General features: G+C 45.1%; 1 protein-coding gene across 1 annotated transcript in view; it reads left to right on the forward strand.

Moving 5' to 3' along the window:
- The first annotated feature begins 3,423 nt into the window (after nucleotides 1–3,423).
- Dner (delta/notch like EGF repeat containing) overlaps nucleotides 3,424–21,466 on the forward strand; it is a 320,292-nt gene continuing 302,249 nt past the window's right edge. Inside the window, exon 1 of the mRNA XM_052750585.1 lies at nucleotides 3,424–3,815. Within this exon, the coding sequence (XP_052606545.1) occupies nucleotides 3,540–3,815 (276 nt within the window). The 5' untranslated portion in view covers nucleotides 3,424–3,539. The remainder of the gene's footprint in view (nucleotides 3,816–21,466) is intronic.

The raw sequence follows: 21,466 nt of genomic DNA on the forward strand, positions 1-21,466 counted from the left end.
TTCCCCGTTTATGTCAGGTATTTGGTCACAACACAAAAGCAATACAACCTGGAAGGCTGATGTGGTAATTGGCTGGCATTTTCTAACCATCTGACTTCTCTCCAAATACTCGACTAAAAATACAGCTAATATATTGTCTTGCCATAACAGCAGAATAGATTAAAAGTGTATTGGCTTGGTTTACATTAACTCTAGAAATTCAGTAACCCATGTGTGGTGGTTTGAATAAGAATGGTCCCCACAGGTTTAGTCGTGTGTGTGTGTGTGTGTGTGTGTGTGTGTGTGTGTGTGTGTGTGTATACATACATATATATATATATATATATATATATATATATATATATATATATATATATGAGAGAGAGAGAGAGAGAGAGAGAGAGAGAGAGAGAATACATATATATGGAGTAACACTATTTGAAAGGACTAGAAGGCTTAGGAGGTGTGGCCTTTTTGGAGAAAGTGTGTCACTGGGGTTGGGCTTTGAGGTTCTAAAAGCCCACATCACGTCCAGTCTCTCTCTGTTTACAGATCAGGATGTAGAACTCTCAGCTACTTCTTCAGCACTTTATCTGCCTGTGCGCCAACTATGCTTCCTGCCAAGATGATAACAGATTAACATTTGAAATTGTAAGCAAATCCACAACTAAATCCTTTCTTTTATAAGAGTTGCCTTGGTCATGGTGTCTCTTCACAGCAAAGATAGCATGCCTTTGTGTATGCTATTCCAAATTTACAAAATGGTGATTTTTCAGTCTCCTCTATTGTCTTAGTCCATTCTGTGCCTGCTGTCACAGAATGATACAGTCTGGAAAGTTTATAACGAACAGAACAGTAACAGTAATGCAATACTTGCTGGCGTTTACTACATGGGTGCTTTGGGGCTAGGAGCTACAAACCCATGTTCTGTTCCCCAGAACTAATCACATGACTCTGTATATGTGATATAGTTGTCTCCTTTGGATTGACTATGACCTTCATCATTTTGAAGCAGAGCAGCTATGAGTCCCACACAAGATGTGGGCTATTAATATTCCCTCATGGAGGGAGGGGGATACATGGAACCCTCATAAGGCCCCTCCCCTCCGGAGAGTCCAATTGCGGCTGTTTGATCAAAGTGGGTGGGAATCCTCTGTGGTGTAGCTGTCATTCAGGTGATTTCCTGGTAGCACACCTGTGTCACTGATACCCCTGTAATAATCTCAATAAATTCATTGTTTCATGAAGCTGGACTTGGATGGAATCTTTTCTTTGGTCTGTCAGTTCTTTTTATCCATGGCGAATAAATGTTTTTATTATATTTTCCAGACAAAAGCAGTTAAAATGAGTACAAGCTGGAAGATTTAGCCTGTAGTAAAGACAAAATGGTGTGGTGTTGTGTTTTGCCCCATAATATGTCCTTTAAAAATTAAAGATGTAATATTAAAAAGAAAACCTGAGGGCCATTACCTAAAAAATTCAGAAATCAGCATCAGAAAATAAGGCTGCTCTTTATCTCCCCTATTTGAAAATGCTAAGAAATTAAAAAAGGGTTTGCTTAGGCAAAAACTTAATAAATGGAAATGCGCTTTTAATTGTTCACAACCTTTTTGATTTAAAAAAAGTGCTTTGTCTTTATTTGTTTGTGTCTTGATGGAAGGAAGTGAACAACCGTAGCTGCTATTCTAGGAAGGAGAAGTTAGAGGAACTAAGTGTAGATCCTGGTGTGGCCCAGAAAGCACAAGAACCACCTGAACGATGACGTTCGGGCCAGCAGAGGGTGCTGAAGTGGCACAAAATTAGGACTTTAAAAAGAAGAGGTCTCAGACGTTCAGGTCCAGCAGGTGGGAGGGAATACAGTGACCAGAGGGGTTCAGATCGGGCTGTGTTTGGGGGGTGACCCTGCAACACGTGAATTTAGGTATCTTCCAAACACGGGGGCTTGAGATTTGATTTGAGATCTAAACTGGCTTGGCAGGGGCCAAGCAGCTGGCCTTCTGCTTCCACTAGAGGGCTTTCAACAGTCCCCCCCCCCCCCCCCCCCCCCCCGCCCCCTTCCACTAGATTTGTGGCACCTATAAGCATCTCATGAAGTTTTAACTTTCCCATTAGCTCAACCTTTTATAGAACTACCTTTTGTGTTCTCTAGAAAATTTGCCCAGTCTTTTAATTCAAGAGTCCCTTTTCCCCTCTCTCTCCCCTTCCCTTTCTCCTTCCCTCCTTTTCCCTCTTCTTTCTTCTCTCCCTTTTCTCTTCCTCCTTTTTCTCCACCCCTCCCTCCTCCTCCCTTTCTTCCTTCTCCTCCTTCTCAGGGTTTCATGTAGCCCAAACTGGCCTTGAATTCCCTAGGTATTGGAGACTGACCTTGAAACTCCTGATCCTCCTGCCTCAGCCTTCCTAATACTAGGATTAGAGATGTGAGCCATCTCCCCCGGCTCAACCGTCCCCTCCCCTTAAGTTTTGCATAGACAGGGGTAACTAGTTTTGGAATGTATTCATAGTAGGGGCTGTGAAAGGTGGGTTGTGAGTGTAGACAAAGCCGGACAAGATTTGCCCAGTGGATTTGACCCCTGTGACTGCCACACCAGGAGTAGCCTAACGGAGAGGATACAACCGCTCTCGAAGTAGGTCACGGTGAAACTTACTTCCAGGCAAAGTTCAGTAGCAAACGTCTTTGCTGGAAGGGCCTTTGCAAACCTGCACGAAGGTTCTCACAGTGTTGTGGGAGGGACGTCAAATGACCAACTGGGTTCAACCTAGTCTCTCTGAGTCTCAGTTTCCTCCTGTATTCAACAATAGGGTTGGGCACTTTGATTCCCGGCTTCCGACTACACCCCCCCCACCCCCCCACCCCCCCACCCCCCAGCCCGGCTTCTTTGAGCTCTTGTGAACTCTTCTGAGCTGTGTGCTCCGCAAAGCCTGGTGAGGAGACTGGTGGTTCAGCACCAAGGACAAGGGCCCCGCAGCGGGTCATGGAGGTGCAAGGTCAGGTCCACGCGAGGTCGGCAGCGTTCTCCAATGGCGTGCGAGAGCTGTACGTGCTAGGGACAGGGACAAGTGTTTTGGGAGCGGGTGGAGAATGAGGTCAGGCTGGTCCCGCTGCGGCCTCACAGATTCTGCGCCAAGAGGTCGCGAGTGACAGCTACGAGCCATCTGAAGCGGTCTCTCCACCCACTTTCCACCCCAGCATCGCCTCGCTGCCGGCTGTAGGCCCGCGCCCCCACCTCTGTGCCTTCCGGTCTTTCTTTGGACACACCCACGACTCTGACCCCATGAGGCTGGAAACCGAGGACAGCCTTTCGGCAACTTGCTGAGACTCGGAGCAGAAGGGTTGCCATCCCGGGTCCTCCCGCCCGGCGCCCAGCCTCCGCGGGCCCCGCCCCCTGCCCCGCCCGCGGTTGCCCGGGGAACCACGGGCTCCTGCAGCTGCAGGAGGCGTCCGGTCCCGCTGAGCAGCACCAGCCGCTGGCGCCGCCGCTGCTACCGCCATCTCCGCCGCTAGCTCCGCCGCTGCCACCGCGCCCAGCTCTTCTCCAGCTCCTGAGTCCTCTCCGCCCGTCATGCCTCCCCGCCGCGCCCAGGCGCCGGGTGCCCAGCTGCTGCCCGCGCTGGCCCTGCTGCCGCTGCTGCTCGGTGCTGGGCCCCAGGGCGGCTGCTTGGCCAGCCCGGTGCCCGCCGCGCCCCTGCCTGCTCCGGGACCGTGCGCCGCTCAGCCCTGCCAGAACGGGGGTGTGTGCACCCCGCGTTCGGTGGCCGGCCAGGAGCATCCCGCGGCAGATGCTGAGCCCGGTTACAGCTGCACCTGTCCCACTGGGGTCTCCGGTACCGACTGCCAGGTGAGTGGACACTCCGCCCGGAGACACGCAGCCTCTCTCCCACCGCTGGTGCTCCAGCACTCCAGATTTTAGCTTCTGTTACTTTCGGAAGGGAATTCACAGATGCAGACTGGGGGCCACCCTTCTAGTGCCGCTCGACTGTCCACCTCAGTTACCTGGCAATGCCAGCCAGGGCTCTTGGGGCGTGTCCTGTGCTCCAGGGCTCGGCAGCCACCCCATCCCTGGCACTCGTGGATCTATCATCAGCCACCAAGTGGCGCGCCCCTCCGGGGAGGCCCAGGCTGAGCACCGAGCTAGGCAGAGCAGAGGAGTCAGTTCTGTGAGTCCCCCGTGGGGTACTCAATGTTCAGCTGGGCTCTGTTCCTTGTCCTACTGGATCCAGCGTGTGTAAAGGATGCAATAAGTGGGCGGGGGGTGGGGGGCAGGATGGTGGGCCCTGTGCCAGGTGGTGGGGCATTTTCCTTTCTTTCTTCCGCCTCTAGGGCTCTGACAAGGCAGCCAGAAGCTGAGAGGACCGCTGCCTCCTTTGGCCTGCGACCAGTCCTTTCTGAGCTTGGGAGGTAGCAATGTTGGAACAGGTGAAGACATTTGAGGGCATCAAGCTGGGGCTTGCCCAGTCGCCCTTCTGGCTGGACAATCTCACAGCCAGGATACAGGCAGGAGCACTAGGAAGTCTCAGGAAGCTGTAGCCCTGTGAGGGATGGGAGGTGGCAAGCAACTGTCCTTGAACTGCAAACATCCAAAAGGGATCTGACAGAAAGGAAACGCATCTTTTGCAAGTGTGTTAAAGCTCAAAGAACCTACAAACGTTTTCAGTGTGCGAATTGGTAGCTCCTTGTTTGCACACAGCTGATCCTCTAGAGTAAAGATGAAAAAAAAGTATTGATCTGAAACAGCTAGATTAAACCACGTGAAGGTGGAATAATGTATCTGGGATCGGCTTTTTTTTCTTACATTTAGGGTGGAGGAGTTTGTTTCCTATAAATTGATAAACTGATTGAAGACTTTAAGAATGCTCTGAGCAGCTCCACTTTCAAATAAGGAGGAGGCCACCCTTTCCATGGGATAGGTTTTCATTTTTAGAATAGAGGTGAGCGGGATAAAGAGGCTTGACCTTGGCAGACTTGTTTTTCTTTTCTATTACAATCTCCCCCCAACTCCCATAGTAGCAAAAACTGGAGACTGACTTTTTTTTCAACGCTGTATTTCTCTTCTTTGTTAACTGTTTTCTGTAAGTGTTAACTCCCTCAAGGGAAAGGAGGGGGTGACGATGGAGTATTGTGTGGTATGGACATCCAACAGACTTTCGACTTGACCATTCTTGTGGGGAAAAGCTGAGCAGTTGGGGACAAAGTCTGGCCTTTGTAAGACTGACCTGCAGGTTGAAGTTAGAGGGTGGGTTTATACTCGTTTTCTCTCTTGGTAGATGTTAGCTTTGCCCTGGAGATGCTGCTGTTACATTTGCATGCCTGAGTTCCTTCACTGAGAGAAATAGGTGATTTGGACTCAGGGTGTAGTTGAAGCAGATAGGAGGAGAGCCATATCAATCTATATCAGTTTAGGTAAAAAGAGAAAGCTAATTAGGCACTGGGCACTTAACACAACTCTGAGATATTTTTGTGTGACTCTAAAAATAGATATAGAAAATTTTTTTTTTTAAAAAAAGGGAAAGAACCCTCTATTGTTCTCCAAGGATGATAACAGAAAAGCACAAATATTTGGTTCAATATCTACTAAGGTAATCCAGAAGGGTCCTCAATATTACAGGACCAAATTGGCTCTTCTCCAGCTCCCACCCAAGGCAGGTTTAGCTGTATGAGTCTGCCCACCCAAGGAGAAGCAGCACTTCGTGGTCTGCGATCAGAGTGGGGGAGTGGAGCAGCTGCAATTCCAGCAGGAAAGCTGAGCCAAGTGGGAACTTGATCAGACTCAGTTACCCGGGAAAAACTTACTAGATGATTCAGAGCTTTATAACCCATAAAAATTGATTCCTGGTGATTTTTCATTTATTCTTCCATGAGCTCTCAGTCAGACTCATTATTCTCATTTTCTATGGTAGCAGAAAACAATACACAGAAGGCAACCTTAGTAGAGAAGGCAGAAAAAGAAAACACAAGAACAGAAACCTACATACAAATACATGCTGGGTGTGGTGGTGGAATGGAAAGACAAGGGAGTCAAAGGATCAGGAGTTCAAGGTCATCTTTAGCCACATAAGCAAGTTCAAGGACAGCCTGGATTGTAATAGATTGCCTCAAAAACCAAAACCCAACCCAAACCAAACCAAATCAAACAAGAAACACTTGCAAGGTTAGTGACGGATAAGGGGATGGATGTTAGTACTTAGTGGGAACCTAATGCTCACTGCATAGACTGAGAGTGGAAATTTTTCTGCCTATGAAGAGTCTTTTAAACAGTGTCACCCTCCCCCTCTACCTACAAAGATAATTCATGCCCATGATAACCTGTCCCCGAGGTCTCCTTTTGTTTTGAGAAAGGTAAACAAAACAACAACAAAACCTTATTGATCCCTAATCAGCTGTCATGCTCCTGTTTCTGGAACTTGCTTCTTGAAGTGTCAGTGGCATGATGGGAGCTTACAGGACCTGGAAATGGGGTCATCCGGGGCTGAAGCTTTTGTTAAACTGTGATGAGAGATGACAGAGATGTCTGGGGCAGGGTTTCCTCATCTTCAAACTGCCTTGCTGTGTTTGTCATGAAGAGCCTGGTGACCATGGGGTTGGCTGCTGGCAGCTTTTCAGGCTTGCATGTTGGTTTCCCACTTCCCTTCCTTATCCAGGCAAGCTGATAAAGGACCTGGGCACTCTCTCTTGAGATGCTGATGGGGAGGTTCACACACTGGTCCCTGCATGGTGCAGCTCAACTCCTTAAACTCCATTGTTCCAGGCTGGTCACCCCAACCTCCCCCCTCCCCAAGTCATCATGATTACAGGTCCTATGGGATACTTTACTACAATGGCAAGCAAATGGACACTAAATATGAGACATGAGCTGGACGTGGTGGGACACACCTGTGATCCCAGTATTCTGGCGGTGGAGGCAGGAGAATCACAAGTTCCAGACCAGTCTGGGCTACAGAGAGACCTTGTCTCAAAACCAACCAACAACCAACCAAAAACAAACCTCCCCAAACCCCAGGAGGCTGGGGATGCAAAAAGGTGTCAGTTGTTAGTATCTGGCCAGTCTTCCTCTTTTGATGAGAGCTACAGAAGCATTTCCCTTCATCCAGCTTAAACACACAGGTGATTCAGTGGTGGAAACCTCACCTGCTTTCTACTGGTCTAGCCACAAAAGCTAGGGGTTATTTAATGTGGACTGTGTTTGTTTGCAATGCTTATTTCATTTTAATGAAAGAATCCTTTGCCAAATATGCAAGCAGTTGGACACCTGTTTGTTTTTCATCACACATTCCCTAAGGAACTTATCCTCTGAAATGAAAATAAAAATGTATCAGTTTCATTAAGCTTGTTCTAGAATCTTTTCTTCTGATGAAGCATGTTAATTTGAAACAATGGCTCAGATGAACAAACCCATCTCTTTTTTCTTTCTTTAAACATTATTTAAAATGTATTCTTCTCTCATACATTGTATCCCGACTGCAGCTTCCCTCCTCTTCTCTCAGTACCCCTTGCCACCTCCCCTCTCCCCCAGATCCACTCTTCCTCCTTTCCCTTCAGAAAAGGGCAGGCCTCCCAGGGATATCAACCAAACATGGCATGTCAAGTTATAATAAAACTAGGCACATCCCATCATATCAAGGCTACATGAGGCAACCCAGTAGGAGGAAAAGGGTCCCAAAAGCAGGCAAAAGGGTCAAAGACACCCCTAATCCCAATGTTAGGAGTCCCACAGGAACACCAAGTCACACAACCATGACATATGTACAGGGGACCTAGGTCAGACTCATATAGGCTCCCTGATTGCTAGTTGAGTCTCTGTGAGTCCCTATGAGCCCTGGTTAGTTGATTCTGTGGACTGTGTTCTCCTGGTGTCCTCAACCCCTTTGGCTCCTATGATCCTTCTTTGTCCTTTTCTGTAGGATTCCCCAGCCTCCACCTAATGTTTGGCTGTGGGTCTCTGCATCTGCTCCCATCAGTTGCTGGGTGAATCCTCTCTGATGATGATTGTGCTAGGCTCTGGTCTACGAGTATGGCAGAGTATCATTAGGAATCATTTCTTTGACTTTTTTTTTCCAGGCATGTTTGGTTCCTTCCTAGATCTCTGGACTATCTAGACTGGTTCCTGCCCCCACCCCCCCCACCCCCACCCCCACCCCGCCCAGCTGTGTCTGGGCATAGGCTGTCTCTTGGCTGGAGACTCCCACAAGTTCTGTACCACCTTTACTCCAGCACATCTTGTATGCAGGACTAATTGTAAGTTGAAGGTTTTGTGGCTGGCTTGGTGTCCCAATCCCTCTACTGGAAGCCTTGCCTGGTTACAGGAGATGGCTGGTTCAGGTTTCATATCCTCCATTACTATGAGTCTTCACTAGGGTCACCCTCGTGGATTCCTGGGAGTTACCATTGCACTAGGTTTCTACCTCACCTTGGAAATGCGCCACGCCCCCCCCATTCCAGTCATTTTCCCCAGTATTCTCTCCCTCCACACTCCCTACCTAATCCATCCTGTTCCCATCCCCACCTGCCCAAAGTCTACCCATGAAATCTATTCTATTCCCTCTTCTCAGGGAGATCCATTCGGCTCCCCTTGGGCTGTTCTGAACAAATCCATTTCTAACCGAGATTTGTTGGTTTTACTGGAGATGGAAAAAGTCTTGCTAATTTTAGGCCATCACTGAATCACTGAGTGACTCTCCTGCCTCTGATTGAGATTTGCTAATAACCAAGAGTTGTAATTCTTTGCATTGCATCAGCCTTTTTCACTGGACTTTTTACACACACACACACACACACACACACACACACACACACACACACACACACACACACACTATTGTGATATCTGCAAACTAGCAGCAATCAATTGCAGTGTCCAAATTTACTCTCTCTCTCTGGCTTCTCTTTTTGTTGGTTTTTGTTTTGTTCTGTTTCTGTTTTTGGAGACAGAGTTTCTCTGTGTAGCTCTGGCCATCCTGGAACTCACACTGTAGACCAGGCTGCTTCGAACTCACAAAGTTCCGCCTGCCTCTGCCTCTTGAGTGCTGGGATTAAAGGCGTGCACCACCCCTGACCTCTCACTGGCTTCTCTATGAATTGTTTTTACAGCCTTGAGAGAGTTACTCACTGTCCCTAAACCTCAGTGTCCATATCTCTGAAATGGACTACTAGTACCTGCCATATTTTTCTTTTCAGAAGCCATGAAATCATAAATAAGAATCTCATAAAGTTTTTACTCTAAGCATAAAGAAGTGTGTGAGACTGGAAATAATGATTGTTTTTACATCTTTATTCATTTATTTGGTGGCGGGAAGGTCAGAAGACAGCTTTCAGGAGTCAGTTCTCTTCCACCATGTGGGTTTCAGAGATCACACTCAAGTTGTTAGGCATGGTGGCAAATGCCTTTCCCCACTGAGCCACCTCGTTGTCCTTACCACCCTTCTGAGGCAGTCTCATTACATAGCTCAGACTGTGTAGGAGCTTGGGTTCCTCCTGTCTCAGCCTCACTGGTGTTGGATTATAGGTGTGCACCACTGTGCTTGGCATAAGAATGAATGTTTAAAAATTTTGGAACAATGTAAAGTGGTACACAAATAGAAAGTATAAGAAAAGGACCTTCTCTTTTCCTATAGAAGATCTAGTTTTACCAGTTAAACCAGTCTGTGGTTGGTTCTCTTCAATAAACAGGTTCAAGGTTTTTCTCTGTACTAGAGCCACCATGCCGTATGTTTTTAAAATGGCAAATTAGCTATTAAAATTTCTGTTCCTTTATTCTGAAATAAGTGTTTGCTCAGTAAAATTCTCAGTGAGCTGACATTTCCTTTGAAATGAAAGAGTTTTTAAAGTGTCAAAATTCTTGTAAGAGTGTTAAGAAAGGGAAACAGTTGATGTTCTATGCTTTTCTTATATCTGTGAATGGTGTTCTTGGCCATTCACAGGAAACATCACCTTCCACATCCTGGCCACTTGACAACACATGCCGGTCGTTAGTGTCTTTGCTTAAGCATCTTATGACACGGTACCAACATCCAAGATGGCTTTGTTTGTGTCCTAATTTTATGAGCATCCATGAGGGAAGAAAACCTAGCCTGCAGTTGAAGGGCATTTGAGTCAGAAAGCAGAATGTCTGGCTGTAATTTTAGACATCCTCTCCAGCTCAGGAGGCAGCTATGGTCACAGTTACTCAACCGGGAGCAGCCGCTGCAGAATCCAGGCCTCCAGGGGAACATCCACCAGCATGACAGTTTTTATAGGCAAGAGGTCTTCCTAGTTACCCCACCCATGACCCCTTCACTGGAGCTCAGTCCTTGCTACTTATTAAAGAACCATGGAGCTTTAACAAATATGAGTGTCTGGGTTTTTATTGTCCTCTGTCCCCCAGACTCTGACTTATCCATTGTTCTGGGGTAGAACTGGGCACTGGGAACTTTATATGTTCTACTGTATTATCAGGCTTGAGAGGATCCACCTTCCCCCAACTCCTGAGCATATAACACATGGCAGAGAGAAGGCGGTCACATCTACTACTTGTCATTTAAAGCACTCAAAGGTGGTCAGTTTCTAAGTTCAGGAATTCCCAGACAGGCTCCTCTATCAGTATAGGTCCTTGGGTGAACTTTCAGTAGAAAGAGTGCAACTGTGGGATCCCTGAGTCAGAACCTGCCTCTCTCTGGGTGCCCTCCAATTGGTAACTCCTACCTCTGGGTAAGAGTGTCTTCCTCTGGGAAGCTGGGATTCAGATGCCAACCTTGAAGGTAGTTATGGCTTAGAAAATCAAGCCCAGTGATATGCCCATAGGAGACATTACCTCCAGTAATTTCTCTTCTGTCCTTCCCAACCCAGTAGGTCCAAAGAACATCAAGGAAACAGGACAAATGGAGCATGAACAGATTGTCCTGTGTGTACATATGCACTTGGAGGTCAGAGGGCAGTCTCGGCTGTCATCTACATTGTTTTTGAGACAGGGTCTCTTGCTGGCCTGGAACTAGATAAGTCAAATAGGCTAGCCTGGCTGGCCCACGAACCCCGGAGGTCTGCCTGTCTTTTCATTGGGATTATAAACGTGTCACTTCTCCTGATTTCTGGGGCTGGAATTCAGGTCCTTGTGCTCTCAAGACAAGCGCTTCACCAACTGAACCATTTTTCCAGCCCCCACAGTTGTTTTGACTGAACTCATTAGGTTATTGTCAGTCACCAATCATGATGTACATCTTAGAGCCCTTGTATTGAAGAGGAGACTCCCGGCTCTCCCAGCTAAAGCAGTTCCAACCCAGACAGAGGGCACTTTAGCACCCACACAGGAGCCATTTCCAGCAATGTTAACCAAACCCAGCCTGTGTGCTATGCCCGTTGCTGAAAGGATGAGTTTTGCAAAAGTTTATGACGTGGTTACTTGCAGAGACAAGAGAGCAATTCTTGAGTCCTCTTCTCCAAGGCTGAGGCTTTGGGATATTTATGGTGTGAGACATGGGCAGAAGTCACTGGAGGTTGGGACTAATGGATGATCTGCACATGTGGTATCATACTTCACCAGCGGTTACCATAGTGACCCACACTCCAGACTTTAGCTCTGAAATTGATGCTTTTTACAGTAAACTGAAAGCAAGTACTTATGAGCAGGTGGGGTAGGTTAAATCTCGAAGATTATTCAGGTTCCCCTCAGCCTTCAGAGGTGCTTCACAGTACAACTGGACACATAGCTGGCCTCCATACAGCACAGCTCAGGGGCCCATTGAACAGATGTTGAGTATGTGGGCAGGAACCACGTTTAGGAGGTCAGTGCATGAGGATTCTTTTTTTTTTTTTTTTTTTTGGCTTGTCATCTTGTATTCCTTCAAAGATGATTTGTATTTTATTCTATTTTATTATTATTATTATTATTATTTTGGTTCTCAACCTTCCTATTGGTGTGATCCTTTAATACAGTTCCTTGTGTTATGGTGACCCCCCAACCATAAAGTTTTTTTTTTTTTTAATGCCGAATGCTGTCTATTGAAGGAGGGAAGAGGTCTTAACTACAGGCTTACAGCACAATGGGAGAACCCCGGAGGGCAGAAGTTCACTACCAATGTTTTACAATCTTGCATCTAAGCTGTTAACGCCCATTATGCAGGATACACAGACAAGGAACTTCCCTTAAACATTCAGGAGGGTGGAACCCGGCAGGGAATTAGCATAGGGAGGATATCAAGGTCAAGGTCAGCAAGGAAGGCAACAGTTACCCAAAATGGGGGCCAGGGACCTACAGGTCCCCCTTTTACTAGAAAATGAGCTTCTGACTTAGGTTGTGTGGGAAGTCAGCAGGTCACCTTACCTGTCATGGGGACGCCTGCCCAGGCCACACAGGCGCTCTGTCTTAGGTTGGTGAGTGAAGTTTTTAATGTTATATAAACAAAATCACATAGTAAGTGCTTTTCCCACATCCTGTGACGTTCCCCCACTTAATATAATTTTATGTGTGTGTGTTTGAGACTTTGAAACAGGCTCTGACTATTGTTGGAAAAGAATATTCCTGGTGTTGCACAAAGGAACACCCCAACAAAGCACAAGTAACTTGGCAAGGCAATTTCTTTTTATAAAAAGGGTGTGCCATGACCCAGACTGGGCTAGTGAGCAGCACACATAGCATGATGTCCTCTGTCTTTTATCCCTAACATAAGGGGTAAGTGAGGGCTTGGCTGTTCCTCATTGGCTGATGTTCAACCTGACAGTCTACATATGATTGACTAATATGGGAAGGAGCAGGAAGAAAATTCAGGAAGGAAGGAAGGAAGGGAGTGGAGCTTTGGGTTATCAAGTTCTGGGAATGCAGGAAGGCCTTTGTATAAACAGAAGTTTTCTGAGGTTGAGGAGATGCAAAGATTTGCATAAACGTTTTATAAGGTGGGAGAGATTTATAGAACATTGGCTCATGGTGGGCTAGCCATCTTTGATAGAAAACAAACAAACAAAACATTTCTCACACTGTGTAGCCCAGACTTGCCTTAAACTCACTACGTATCCAGGGCTGTCTACAGACTTGTGGCAATCCTCCTGCTTCAGCCTCCCAAGAGCTGAGATTATGGGCATACAACCATACTTGTCTAGTATAATGCCTCTGAGGTTGATTCCTGTGGTCCCTAGTATTGGCAGTTTGTTCCTTATTACTGTGTGCTTTGTAGTTTACTTATCTTTTAGCTGGTTGATATTATCTGGTTGTTGACCAGATTTTAGTGATTATGCATAAAACCGTCTCCCTGTTCCCCTGAAATATGTTTTAAAATGAGGGAGAATATTTCTTATGAGTTTTCTCTTCTTATTTTTGATTATTTTCTTTTGAGCTATATTTCCTTCACCCCATTGATTTGTAATTGCCCTTTATTAACGAAGGAATGTAGCCCTTTATCTGTGGTAGTGTAAGCACTGCTGAATTCCATTCTGGTCAAGGTTTTACTGCTAGAGTTGACCCTCTTGGCTTTTAAAAACATATTGCTGGTACACTCTTAACATACATTTGTTTTAAGAAAGGTTGGCATAGCCAAGGTGATAGTGGCACACACCTTTAATCCCAGCACTCAGGAGGCAGAGACAGGTGGATCTCTGGGTTCAAGGCCAGCCTGGTCTGCAGAGCTAGTTTCACAGCTCTGGGCTGTTATAGAGAGAAACTCTGTCTCAGAACTGCCCCCCCCCAAAAAAAAAAGATTGTCATAAATCATATTTAAATATTTCAGTTTGTGATGCCTTGATATTATATTAGAATAAAGAGACTGTTTTTATCAGAAATCTTCCTTTCTTCTTAAAAAAGAATTATTTAGTTCCCCTGCCCCTTAATATTTGGCCTGGGTGCATTGGTATTTTGTTAAAGTTACCAAGTTAATTTTAATGTCATTGTTGATGAACAGAGCTTTTCTTCAAAGTCCTTAGTCACAGGTGTAGTGTTCTGGTTCCAGAAGGTTCTTTTCATCCCTCTTGGACAGGAGAAGAACTGGCCTAATGTTCAGTAGGATGCAACATCCCCATGCTTTAGTCTTCACATGGTATTTTTAGCTCTTTTCTCTTCAAGAACAGCCTCATTAGTCCGGGCCATTGGGTTTCTGTGTTTTTCTATGTTTATTTTCACACTTTAAAATTGGCCATTTTGGGGGTTTGTTTTTGGTTTCTGGTTGTACAAAAGAGAATTCTTTTATCTCCGTAGAAAAGCCTCATAATGAGAGAAATAATAAGAGAGACAGAAAAATGAGAACTAATATTAGCATTTCATGAGGCCCAAAATAAGTTCTCATCTGGAGAAAAGTAGATTTAATATTATTTTTTTTTTTTCATTTTACAAAAGGAGGAAGGGATGGGGCATGATAGGGATTTCTGAGCTATTCTGACACAAAGTGAAGTTAATCTTTTTTGTTTCACAGGGGAAAAATTGCTGTGTTCAAGTTCAGTAGTATATGTCAACAGCTTAAAAAAACACAAATCAATGATATCATGCAATGTTTCTCATACTTAAACTCTTTATTTTTGAGACAGGGTCTCATTATGTAGCCCAGGCTGGCTTCAAACCTATGGCAATCCTCTTGTCTCAACCTCCCAAGTGCTGGGATTATAGATGTGGGTCACCATGTTCAGCTTGCTTCCTGTGGTTTCAATAGATCCTACATATTTTTTTTTGTGTTTAAAAGGTTATTATTATTATTATTATTATTGTTATTATTATTATTTCAAGCAGAGTCCATAGGAATTTTTGTTAGTTTGTTTTTGTTTTTCGAGACAGGGTTTCTCTGTGTAACAGTCCTGGATGCCCTAGAACTCACTTTGTAGTCCAGGCTGGTCTCGATCTCACAGAGATCTGCCTCCTGAGTGCTGGGATTAAAGGCGTGTGCCATCTGAGTGTGCCCCTGAGTCCATAGGAATTTAAGGGAAGCTGAGATCTCCTTCTCTGAACCTGCATCTTCCAAGTAGCATGTGAAGTGTGTGTGCTGTCCCTTGTTCTTCCTCCCATACTTTTGGAAACACAGAACCCTGGATTCAATGATGGAGAAACATCCTTCCAGAAGAGTGACCCACAGGGAACCTGTGTGGGTTGCATTCCTTAACCTTCTTTCCCTGGGTGTCCCTAAAGATCCTTCCTACAGTAGAATATGGGTCTCTCTCAAAAGAGGAACTGTATGTTCTTGTCAGTGTTCATCAGCAGATGCTTCCTCTGAAGTCTCCAGAAAAATGTGGAGAGTTCTAAAATTCTCTTCTTAGGGCTCTGGCTACAGTGCATTAGAAAGGAGTTTTGTACACAGCATTTGTCCTCTCGGTGGATGGCATTAGGCAGTGCAGAGCCCTGAAATACTTGTATTCTTCCTGATCCCTGCAGCAAGGTTCTCACCAGCCCACGCAGATCTATGATATCTCATCTTGATTTTTGATTTTTTAATTAATTATTTATTTATTATTAATTTATTTATTGGTTTTTCAAGACAAGGTTTCTCTGTGTAGCTTTTGGAGCCTGTCCTGGAACTTACTCTGTAGACCAGGTTGGCCTCAAACTCACAGAGATTCACTTGCCTCTGCCTCCCGAGTGCTGGGATTAAAGGTTTGAGCCACCACCACCCGGCCTTGATTTTTTTTTAAATTGAAGTAAAAATTACATAATATAAAAACTACTACCGATTCCTGGCCTAAAAACAAACAAAGGGGGCTGGAGAGATGATGGCTCAGTGGTTAAGAGCACTGACTGCTCTTCCAGAGGTCCTGAGTTCAATTCCCAGCAACCACATGGTGGCTCACAACCATCTGTAATGAGATCTGGTGCCCATTTCTGGCCTGCAAGCATGCATGTAGGCAGAACACTGTATACACAATAAATAAATAAATAAATAAATCTTTTAAAAAAACAAACAAACCCTATTTTCAAATGAACAATTGAGAGACCTTTAGTTCACAGTCTAGCTCCAGAATGTGAGGGTTGGTATTGCTTGTCAAGTTGATATAATCTATATCCATGGAGGAGACCAGCCTCTGGGCATGCTTGTGGGGACTTTATTGATTACAATAATTTAGATGGGAAGATCCACTGATTGTGGCATCATTCCCTGGGACTGAAAAAGTAGAGAAAGGGAGTTGAGGCCAAGTGTGCATTCATTGCCCTCTGCTTCTTGATTGAAGAGGCCATGTGACCAGCCTCTGCCCCCTGGACCTTCCCACCTTGAACTGTATATACCTTGAACTGTAAGACAAAGCAATCTTTCTCTCCCTGATGTTGCATTTTATCATAGCAATGGGAAAAGAAAGTAAGACATAAACTATTTTGTTATCACCCTGAAAGGGAATCCTGTACCCATAAAGTAACGCCTCCCCACCCCTCCCACAGTGCCTGGCAATCAATCACAAACCTGCGTTTGTCCCTGGGTTTGCATGCCCTTAGTATTTCATATGAATGGAACAGTATAATTATGCAATCTTTGGGTCTGACTTCTTTCACTTTCCATAACTTTAAAATTTTGAGATTCATCTATATTGTAGCTTATATCACAACTTTATTTTTAAAATGGATTTAATTGAATAAATCTATGTTTGTGCATATGTGCATATATATCACATTTTGTCTATCAGTTCATCTGTTGATGGATGTGAGTTGCTCCTGTTCTTTGGCTACTGTGAAGAATGCTGCTATGGACATTCTTGTACCAGCATTTGGCTTCCTGTTGTCAATTCTTTTGAGTCTATGCTAGGAATGGACTGGCTGGATCATAAAATGCTATACTAAACTTGGTAAAGACTGGACGTTTGTCTTTTTTTTTAATTAAAAAATTTGTATATATGTGTGCAAATGTACATGTGTGTGTGCCAGGCTTGAACAGAGGCCACAGTCAGTGTTGAGTGTCTTCTTCTATCACTTCTATCTTGTGTGTGTGTGTGTGTGTGTGTGTGTGTGTGTGTGTGTGAGAGAGAGAGAGAGAGAGAGAGAGAGAGAGAGAGACATGGTCTCTTATTGAACATGGTGCTCATTGACTACTTAGGCTAGTGAGCCCTAGGAATCCACTTACCTCTGCCTCCCTAGTGTTATAGATACAGATATATACTGTCCTGCCTGATTTTTTACATGGGTACTGGGGACCCAAACTTAGTCTTCATGCTGTGTGGCAAGCACTTTATAGAACGAGCAATCTCCCCTGCTCTGCTAGATGCTTTTCTATCTGTGTTATCTTCTAGTGTGAGCCCCAGAGTTCTCTGTGGATGTTGTGGTGGTCAGTTTTGATTGTCAGCATGGCACAACCTTGAAACGCCTGAGAAGAGAGCTTTATGAGAAATTATCAAGATCAAGTTATCCTGTGGGAATGTCTGTGAGGGATTGTTTTGATTATTAACTGACTTAGGAAGACCCAGCCCACTGTGGGTGGCATCACTCCCTAGGCTAGGCTTTTCATGAATAGAGAAAGCTGTCTGAGTACTTTGCAGTAAGCAAACACGGACGCATTTATTCTGCCTTGCCCTTGACCATGATGCAATGTGAGTAACTGCTTGAATTCCAAGGCTTGGCTTTTCTGAAATGATGGACTGCAACTTGGAACTGTGAGCCAAGTAGACTCTTTCCTTCCCTGTGTTGTTTTTTGTCAGAGTGTTTGTCAAAGCAACAGAAAAACTAGGACAGATGAGTATTTGCACCCCCCTCCCACAGGCCAGACTGATATGCTCTTATTACTATACTGGCCTGGGTATAGAGTATTCCAGAACTCATTTGAGCACAGTCTACAGGCCCTCTGTGACACTCTGATATCCCAACTCTATGGTTTCCTCATTAAGGCCCAGCTTTCCATAGCTCCTTCCTGAAACAGCCTGCATGCTGGAGAGCTCTGTTCTATGACTCTGCCCAGATCCTGAGCATAGCCCTTCCCTGCCAGTGAATGGAGCCTTGTTCTATTTCCTGTGGTCTGCTCAGATTCTCTGGGAAAAACAGTATTTTCCAGGGACGCTTGAGGCACCATAAAGTGGCCTTAGGGCAGGGGAAATGACTCCATAGGTAAAGCCCTTGTTTTGCAAGTGTGTGGACAGGAGTATGAATCCACAGAACCTACATGAATCTGGATGAGGCAGCACATATCTATAATCCCAGTGCTCCTGTGGCAAGATGGGAAGCAGAGATGGGACAATTGCCAGGGCATGCAGGCCAAGTTTGACTTAAACAACAGCAAGCATGAGACCATGTCTCGAAATGAAAGGTGATTTTCCTCTCACCCCCACATGTACACAGGGCTTCTGAAAGCACTATAATAGCTCACGGGGGTCTTCTGAACCTCTGTACAGTTTCTGTCTGCTGGGTCCTGGCCCCCCATTGAGCACATTCAGTACCACAAGAGGAGCAGAGACTTCCCAGTGGTCATTGCGGGCTGTAATACCATCTCAGGTGCCTTGTTTGTTAAGGGATTGCTTCATGTGGGTTCATGGTGAGCATCCATATTGTGTTTAATGGGTTCCTTGTAAGTGAGAAGTCAGAGTAGGCTGGGGAGTGGGACCCCTGTGCTTGCTGATGAGCCAAAACAAGTCTAAAGGGCTGGAGATCTCTTGTTGCTTAGCAACCACTGCCAGGCTCTTGGGCTGCTACACTGATTCTTGTTAATTCCTTGGGAATTAGGATTTGGACCTCAGAAGCTCAATTTACTTCTCATGTCTAGAATCTCTCTCTCTCTCTCTCTCTCTCTCTCTCTCTCTCTCTCTCTCTCTCTCTCTCTCTCTCATGTGTGTGTGTGTGTGTGTATGGCAAGTGCAGGAAAACCTTGGGTATTATTCCTTAGTTGTTGGGCACTGTTTCCTTTTTATTTTCTTGTTTAAAGCAAAGCTTCTCACTGACTTGCCCAGGTTAGACCATCTGACTAGAAGTTTTCAGGGACCCACATGTCACTGCTTCCAACTTCACCTAGCTTGGAATCAAACTTAGGTCCTCACCATTGTGTGGCAAACTCTTTACAGACTGAGCCATCTCCTCAGTCCCTGAGGCTCAGAGACTCTCACAAAGCAATTGCATCTTCAAGTCAGAGTCAATAGGAATGTCTGCTACTTACCCAGTTCACCATTCCTATGACTGGGAATCTCCCAGGTTTGTCTTACACATAGTCTAACCCTACAGTGTTCAGCTTTATGGAATGTTGGGGAAGGAGAGGAGACAGAATCCTCTTGTTTTTCAAGGCATGTAGGACTCTGACTCTTCAAATGGCCACTTTTGAGTACTGACTCTGTGGTACTTTGAATGTAATTGACCCCCATAATCTCATAGGGAGTGGCACTATTAGGAGGTGTGGATTTGTTGGAGGGGTTATGGCCTTGTTGGAGGAAGTATGTCACTGTGGGGATGGGCTTTGAGGTTTCCTATGCTCAGGATATTGCCTAGTGTCTCAGTCCACTACCTGTTGCCTTCAAATCAAGATGTAGCCAGCACCACATCTGTCTGCACATTGCCATGCTCCCCGCCATGATGATAATGGATGGAACTTCTGAAACTGTGGGTGAGCCACCCCTGCTGTGGGATGTTCTGTATGGCAAATGTGTTGCTAATTAGTCAATAAATAAAACACTGATTGGCCATTGGCTAGGCAGGAAGTGTAGGCGGGACAAGGAGGAGAATAAAGCTGGGAAGTGGAAGGCTGAGTCAGAGAGAGAGACACTGCCAGCCGCCACGATGACAAACAGCATGTGAAGATGCCGGTAAGCCACGAGCCATGTAGCAAGGTATAGATTAATGGAAATGGATTAATTTAAGCTGTAAGAAAAGTTGGCAAGAAGCCTGCCATGGCCATACAGTTTGTAACCAATATAAGTCTCTGTGTTTACTTGGTCGGGTTTGAGCGGCTGTGGGACTGGCAGGTGAGAGAGATTTGTCCTGTGGGCCAGGCAGGAAAACTCTAGCTACACACCCCAATTAAATGTTTTACTTTGTAAGAGTTGTTGTGGTCATGATGTCTCTTCACAGCAATAGAAACCCTAACTAAGACTCCAATGGCAGAATCTTGAATTTAGCTGAGACATAAATTTGGCTTGGTCAGTTCACTGATTTTACGAAAGAAAATGAAAGTCAAAGAGATGAATGCTAGAGTCAGGATAAGAACTTGCCAATTCCCCATCCAGGGCTCCTTCACTGAGAATTTAAGTGCAGACATTTCAAACCCTGAAGACACTCCTATGGGGACTTACCATAGCCATCTTCATAGACATTCAGAGTCAACTGAATGCTCAATTCTCTGCACCATACCCATGTGCCTTGTTCATACCTCTACATTACCTGTCCTGATCACATATTTTACTGGAGCCCTTGTAGTAGGTGAGGAGAGACTGGGTAGAGGTCTTTATGGCTTGATAAATGTTAACAGAGCAGGTAGGGAGAGATTGAAGCCCCATGTGCAGGGCTTTCCTGGTGTGGTCACAGCTGTCTGCTCTACTCAGTTTTGCAACAGAAGAAAATTCCTGTTTATAAGATGTCGTCCTCAGGTACAGCCTAGTCAGTTGGAGACTCTGCAGGATGAATTAAGACAGTGGAATGTTAACTGTATCCATAACATCATTTAATATTTTTGGAAACAAAGACTTCTTAGAGGAACATTGCTTTTCTGTTGGACTCATAAAACTACTTAGATCAGAAGTGGTTTTTCTGTATGTCTCAAAGCCTTCCTTCTTAATGCTTTTTAGGAATAGCTAGGTTGAAAGTGTAACTTTATATTTTAACTGACATAAAACCTGTAATGGTAAAGTGAGTCTTAAAAACAGGAATTCGCTTGCATAATCACTTAGAATATGAAGCTCAGTAATTTGCTTAACTATGGAAAGTAGCCAGGGAAGCCCTGGTTTTAAGATAACCATAATGTCGACATGTTCATATGAGCAAAATTACAAAAATACAGTGCTGTGGATTTTATTTAGTAGATCTACAGTATCTTAAATATAAGCACATTAAATGTTCCCGTAAGGAGTTTAATGATTGGGTCACATCCAACTTTTTTTTTTTATCTTATAGATGAAAAACCATAAAGATTGGATGGCCACACTAGATCAAGGTTCTTCCTGCACATGTTATAATCCTTTGGCTTGTAAGCAACAGAACACCCAACTCAGATAGCTCACACAAGAATGCAGGCCTTCAGTGTATTGTGATTGAAGAGTGTAGGCAGAACAGTGTTTGGGAACTCAATTTGTCCTCACATCTGTCAGCTTCAGTTTTCTTTGTGCTGGCCTCACCCTCAGAGTCCAGATAGTGACTTCTGATAGCTGCAGGTTCACACTATCCCATGGCCAGGAACTGAGGGGAAGAGAGACCCTATTTCTACTTTTCTAGGAAGTCCTGAGCTTGGCTTTGTACAGCTGGACTAAGTCACATGTGTATCTCTGAACCAATCATTGTGGTCAGAGGATTGGATTCTGCTGATTGGTCAGGCCTGGGTCTTGTGTCCACCACTGGGGTTGGTAGGCAGCCCTAGTGGATCCGTGTGGGCTGTTACCAGTTGAATCTGAAATGTTCCTCATTGGCTCTCAGTTTGGATGCATAGTCACCAATTTTTGGCACTGTTT

Source organism: Peromyscus californicus, unplaced genomic scaffold (genome assembly GCF_007827085.1).
Source record: "Peromyscus californicus insignis strain IS unplaced genomic scaffold, ASM782708v3 Scaffold_21__1_contigs__length_65335640, whole genome shotgun sequence".
Taxonomy (NCBI): domain Eukaryota; kingdom Metazoa; phylum Chordata; class Mammalia; order Rodentia; family Cricetidae; genus Peromyscus; species Peromyscus californicus.